The 6,848-nt window shown below is 45.9% G+C and overlaps 1 protein-coding gene across 1 annotated transcript in view; it reads left to right on the top strand.

Moving 5' to 3' along the window:
* CHD3 (chromodomain helicase DNA binding protein 3) overlaps positions 1-6,848 on the top strand; it is a 60,708-nt gene that overhangs the window by 48,644 nt on the left and 5,216 nt on the right. The window contains exons 35-37 of the mRNA XM_018560997.1: positions 150-282; positions 3,099-3,294; positions 6,155-6,318. Of these exons, the coding sequence (XP_018416499.1) occupies positions 150-282; positions 3,099-3,294; positions 6,155-6,318 (493 nt within the window). The remainder of the gene's footprint in view (positions 1-149; positions 283-3,098; positions 3,295-6,154; positions 6,319-6,848) is intronic.

The raw sequence follows: 6,848 nt of genomic DNA, 5'->3' as shown, positions 1-6,848 counted from the left end.
CTTCTGATTTTTTTTTTTCCCCCTTTTCTCACCTCCTTTTCCCTTTTCCTCCTCCTTTCCTTTTCTTCTTTTTCCATTGTGACTCTATCAGCAATTTCTGTAGATGGTCTCTTGATAATTTTTGTACATTGTCCTTAACCCTTCCTCAGCCACGGTTATGCAAGGTGGCAGGACCTCCAGAATGACCCTCCGTTTGCGGTCATTAACGAGCCATTTAAATCCGAAGCAAACAAGGGCAACTTTCTAGAGATGAAGAATAAGTTCCTGGCCAGGCGCTTCAAGGTGTGCACTCCCTGAATTCCCCATCCCCTCCATTCATGTCCATCATAGTCCGAAGTCTTCTCTAGTTCATACTCCTCTAGTATACCTTTCATGGTAACATCCATAGGACAGAAGCAACCTATAACCATTATCACACCACAGCATTATCAGACCATTTACCTTAGAAAGAGATACATCTAGAAAAGCAGCCAGCTGGTAGACATCTTTGCTTCCTCATATGACTGCTGCCCTCTGATGACTGGTGAGCCGATGACTGGTTGAGATGTATTCAACCTACGGCGGAAGAGCTGAAGGAAGTTTAAGGCCCGGTCCACACCTGAGCGTTTTACCGCACGTTCCTACGCGCGGTAAAACGTGCAACAGGTGAAAACCCATGTTTGCCTATGGGCATGGTTCTCACGTGCGCATTTTACTTTGGGGCGTATTAACGCGCGTATCCCGTATTAACGCACGTACTTTACTCCATCAGGATACAGCCGGATACTCCCTCGGAAACTCACGTTTGCCGTGCGTTTCTTTTACTGCAAATCGCAAAACGCGAGTTTCCAATACGCTATGGTGTGCGAATTACAGAATGAGTGAAGCAGAAGCAAGGAGATCCTTGCAATGCAGGTCCTCAGGTACAGCTTCCTCTCCAGTAAGGAAAACAATGAGCAGCACAATAAAGGAGATCCTTGCAATGCAGATCCTCAGGTACAGCTTCCTCTCCAGTAAGGAGAACAATGAGCAGCACAATAAAGGAGATCCTTGCAATGCAGATCCTCAGGTACAGCTTCCTCTCCAGTAAGGAAAACAATGAGCAGCACAATAAAGGAGATCCTTGCAATGCAGATCCTCAGGTACAGCTTCCTCTCCAGTAAGGAAAACAATGAGCAGCACAATAAAGGAGATCCTTGCAATGCAGATCCTCAGGTACAGCTTCCTCTCCAGTAAGGAAAACAATGAGCAGCACAATAAAGGAGATCCTTGCAATGCAGATCCTCAGGTACAGCTTCCTCTCCAGTAAGGAGAACAATGAGCGGCACAGTAGTGACATCATCAAATCTCACCCCAAATCAGGTGAGACTAGAAGTCAGAGGCAGCAGTACCTTAGATTCCATACTGCAGATACACGGATATGGGGCTCAAGGCAGAGAGGATTCTAGGCACGGCTGCTCTTTTTAAGGAGGAATTGAAGAATAAAGGTAACTCTTTCAGGGTATATTTAACTACCTACAACGGCCGGCCGGGAGCTCTCTAGATCTGAGCGGGCGTCTTTAGATGTCCGCTCAGCCACGCCCACTTGCCGTTTGGGAAATACCGACAATTTAAAAACAAGCAGCGATGTCTGTTAACATACAAGCGATCCGCCGGCTCTAGAGGTGGCGGATCGCTTGTATGAGCGGCCAGCGCGTAAAAGTCCCCCCTCCCGTTGTCACGATGATCCCAGGCTCCACTGTGACTAGGGCGAGCCCGGGATCAGCATAGTGCCTCTCTGACAGGGGAGCTCCCTCCGGTCCCCTCTCCGCTGTCAGAATGCGGAACTGATGTATATTAGACATGTGCGATTCGTTACGAATCGAAATTCGTACGAATTTTCCTGAAATTCGTAGATTCGTAAGCATACGAAATCCGAATTGCAGTTTCCGAAATATGAAATTCCGTTAACGAATTTCGGATCCGAATTTCTTTGAAACAGGAACTAATATTACCCCTGTAAATGAGGTTGAACAACATGACAAGATTTTTTTTTTAATCCGCTGCTGCTAAGGGTTGCATTACAATACACAGGCAGGAAATACGAAATTCCGTTGACGTATTTTCGTTCCGTTACGAACATTCGTTATATTGAAGTTAAAAAGCAAAGTACATTTATATTGGAGTTGATGGTAGGTTTTTTTTTAAGTCCGAAATACGAAATTCGGATACGGAATCCGTTAACGGAATTCATATTTCTGATAAAAAAACAACTACCACATTGACTCCAATATTAACAAAGGTATTTTTGCTTTTTAACTTCATCATAACGAATGTTCGTAAAGTTACGAAAATGTGCCGAAACTAACGAAAATTCGTATTTCGTACGAATCCGAATTGAGTTTCGGACACGAATTACGAAATACGAAATAACGGATATTCCGAAATGGAACAAATTTTTTGACGGCGCACAAGTCTAATGTATATGACATCCCTTCCGCATTCTTGTGTCACTCTCCAGCTTCAGACGCTGGAGAGAAGCTGATGGAGCAGATCTGTGCTTCATCAGCTTCTTCGGGGGGTCCTAGGTGACATTAGGGGTCTTGTCACATGTTTTATCACATAGGAGGGGTTTCTTAGCCCCCTTATGTGATAACTTTATTGCTAAGTGGAAAAAAAATTGTAAAAAAAATTAGTTTCCAATTTTTTTTTTACAAGTCCACCCATACATACACACATGCGTCAGGTGCGCATACCTGCGAAAACGACGATTGCGCCCATTACGCCGCACGTGTTCCATATGGTCGAAATGAGAGCAATAATTTCAGGGCTATCAATCACTGATGACACTAAACTGATGAGCTGTGAAAGCTTTTAAGGCCTCATTCACACTGCCGCGCATATGCGCGCGTACGTGCGTATTGTACCATATGCAACATATGCAAATAAATGGCTCCATACACACAGCCGCGTATGGAGCCGTATATGTGCGCAGCGTATATATGCACAAAAATAGAATGGAACAGTGATGCGTCATTCACCAGACAAGAGCATCCCACAGCCAATCAGATGATTAGACTTTCCCAGGTCTGTTCCGGGTATTCTCTATTGACATTTTTCTTCTCCCCCCCCCCCTCTAGCTGCTCGAACAGGCTCTGGTGATCGAGGAGCAGCTGCGCCGCGCCGCCTACCTGAACATGACGCAAGATCCCTCTCACCCAGCCATGGCTCTTAACGCTCGCTTCTCGGAGGTGGAGTGTCTGGCGGAGAGCCACCAACACCTATCCAAAGAGTCCCTGGCGGGAAACAAGCCAGCCAACGCCGTTCTCCATAAAGGTGAGATGGAGAGAAGACGCCATATAGGTATATGAAAGAGAACCTGTCATCTCTGCACTGTATAATGTCACATCTGTGTGCCACCTTTTGAAATGTTAGGAAGCAGTCCGCCGAGCGCTTACTGCATCCAAATTGTCTATATAACACAATAACCGCTCACTGTTATAAAAACAAAGGGCATGGGTATGACACAGCTGCCCCTGATACCCCCTTTCCCTAAAGTCGGACTCCAACCAAAACCTTCTTTTTGGATTAAGTTGAACCTCTATAAAGTTTTTATTGCTGCCGTTCATGCTAATTTTAAAGTGACGCTAACCTCAGGAGTTGTATCTTTAAAATAGATTATAGCACCAATTCAGAGATGATTGGAGGATCTACAGCCGAGTGATAGACAAATAAGAGACAATGTTGTTCATAGTTCAGGTACTTGAATGTATTTTTAAGCTGTAACTCCGGAGTGTAGTGTCACTTTAAGTCACAGTAATGTGCCCAATCACAATCTTTCTGGTGCCGGGGAACGTAGCAGTTCTCTCTGAAATGTCACACATTTAAATCCTTGTACATAACATCTACTGTATTACTCCTGGCGCTGGTCTAATCAATATACTTCTGCACTGTGCCATGTCACTCTAGTTTAACCTTTTATATGCCCAGTCAACCAATGCTGGACCTTTCTGCATTATGCTGGATTCTCTTGCATGCTTTGTAGGGATGCACCGATACCACTTTTTTACGACCGAGTACGAGTACCGATATTTTTGATCAAGTACTCACCGATACCAATTACAGATACTTTTTCTTAAAGGGACATTTCACATTTTTTCTAAAGCAATACAAACGAATGATGTAAGGACACTTAATATTACGATTCATGAGATGACGAGGAAGCATGACGCCGCCTTTCCGGCCAATCAGAATTCCCGGCGCTGCGTTGGCTAAGCAACATCTCTATTTATGGTGGACCTACAAGGCTCCGCTTGGACAAAGCATGCTGGTAATAGTAGCTCCACCACGCTTGGACAAGTACAGACTGCCGTAAGGGAAACTATAAAGGTTTATAATTTTTCTGAAGGAGATTTAAGTTATTTTCAATAAAGTATTTTGCAAAAGAAAAAAAATATATATATTTCAGCACTGGATAGTTTTCACTTTACTTCCTGTACTTGTGACAGATGGTCACCAAAACAGGAAGTCATGGGCAATCTACTTAAAGTGGACCTTTTTAACCCCCTTTTACTAAAATTCAACTCCAACATGTAGCTCTGTATGCCGATATGAAATCATCTTCCATTCATTAGCTAAACCAACATATTTTTTCTTTTACTTACAATTGTTTTTTCCACTTCCTGGTCCTCTTGGGCGTTAGTGATGCAATCTGTGCCCAGGCGTGGCATCGTGGGAAGGTTACATCAGCAGAGCATTCCTGGGAAATCTCAGGAGATCTCAGGGAAAGGCATTTTCCTCCCCTGAGATGATGGGCATGGTCACATGTCCTAGTCACATGTGCCCGAGTTCCAGGAAGTAAAGGGAAGATATATTAATCTGCCCTTAGTAAAAATGGCCGCTGTGAGGAAAAGAAAAACCAGGTATAAAAAGCCGACAATGATCTAGAAGTATCTGTTTGTGGATTGTCATTACTATAACAATTTTTAAAGTTGTCTTTGTTGTCATTTTCAAAGATATGTACGCGGAAGAGTTCTTCTCTGAGTTCATTTCTGTAAAGCTTTTGGGGCTCCTGGGAGCTGTTAAGATGATGTACAAGTCTGAGCAGGAGACATGTTATGGCGAGGGGGGCTCTACCTACCTCACGGCAATTAAAAAAAGAAAAAAAAAACACTTTAGTTCTTCTTTAACCCCTTCACGACCGACGACATACAGTGTACCTGGCCAGGCATCGCGGCTGTTTAAACAAACGAAAGCCGCCGGGACTTTGTTTAAACTTGTAAAGCTGACCGTCGGCTTTACAGTAGAAGCGATTCTGGCGGCTCAGCTGCCGCCAGATCGCTTCTATGGGCCGGTAAAGGGCCCCCCCCCCGCCGTGTTTCCCGGGCTCCGTTGCCCCTCCAACAGGCCCGGGACCAGCTTCTTTGGTTGGCGGGAAGCCGGGGAGGAGATGGACGAACCTCTGTTCGTCGATCCCCTCCCCATTCTATGGGACCGGGAGCGACGCAGATTGCATCACTTCCAGTCCCTGAGCTGTCATTGCTCGGCTCCTGAAGCCTGCGATCTGCACTTCAATAGCTTATTTAGAGTGTAAAGGTGACACTCGGGGTCTTTTGGACCCCCAGCATCACCTTTAAAGAGTACCTGTCACCACCATCTGCTATCACATGGGGGGCTTCTAAGCGTCCCTATGTGATGTGAAAGCAATTAAAGTAAATTTTAAAAAATAAGAGTTTTTAATATTAAATAAAATAAATCTAAAAATAATAATTTTTTTTTAAAAGTCCCACCCGCCCCCGTGAGCACACGCATCTTCACGTAAACGCGCTTTGGGGTGCGTCTACGTATGAAAACGACGAACGTGCCACACATGTTTGGTATCGCCGGAGTGAGGGCAATAATTATTCGGCCAGTATTTTTGGGTATCTCTAAAGTGATCACCTGTGGGGGGCTTTTAAAGCGTCATCTATGGACTTTTTGGGGTACTGAATTTTGTAGCCGTTTCACGGACGCACGCAATTTTTAAAGGAGAACTATGGGGTTAGATACCAGTCATGAAGGGGTTAAAGTAGAATATTCTAGCGAGGGCTGTACAGGGAAACCGAAGGGGGAATCATGTGACCTGAAAGGAGGTTTATCTGACTGATGGTAGAGAGAACTCCGGTACAAGTGTCTCAGATCTCTCCCTTCCAACCAGTGCTGAACCAGCTGGAGGAACTGTTGAGCGACATGAAGGCAGATGTGACCCGCTTGCCGGCCTCCCTCGCCCGCATTCCGCCCATCGCCGCCAGGCTGCAGATGTCCGAGCGCAGCATCCTGAGCCGGCTTGCGAACAAAGGGAACGAGACTTCAAGCCATCCGGTGAGTAACCAAAAGCAGGGACTAAAGAGGGCAGATGGAGATTAAAAGAGAACTGTGGCCCGACCTTTTTCTGCGTTCGTTCTCTTTAGGGTCACAGGGCGACATTTACTAATGACCTCCTGTAACACAGCTCGGCATATAGCGGACTAATGCCCGCTATATGTTGACAGCGCAGAGCTGCAGCCGGGATGGATCCCGATAATATTGCCGTGCCCGCCCCCTCCCCCTACAGACAATATTGTCGGGATCCACCCCGCTACCTGATTGACAGCTGGCCCCCTAGAGGCAGAGTCAGCCGTGCCCGCCCCCTCAGTCAGGGCTGGAGGAACGAAGGGGGGGAATCCCTGTGGGGAGCGGTGACTGACAGTCCCCCCTCTCTGCAGGGAGAAGATCGTGAACTGAGTGATCAGCGATATGTGATCGCGCTGTTCTCGATCTCTAGAGCCAATGTGTGACAGCTTCAGTGTCACATGACCGCTCTAACTATGGGGAGGAGTCCATTTCACTCTCCCCATGGTTCTCCTTTTTAA

This window comes from Nanorana parkeri, unplaced genomic scaffold (assembly GCF_000935625.1).
Source record: "Nanorana parkeri isolate BGI_ZX_2015 unplaced genomic scaffold, ASM93562v1 scaffold491, whole genome shotgun sequence".
In the NCBI taxonomy this organism is placed as follows: domain Eukaryota; kingdom Metazoa; phylum Chordata; class Amphibia; order Anura; family Dicroglossidae; genus Nanorana; species Nanorana parkeri.
Note: the sequence above shows the minus strand (reverse complement) of the source record. Positions and strands in the feature narration are given on the sequence as shown.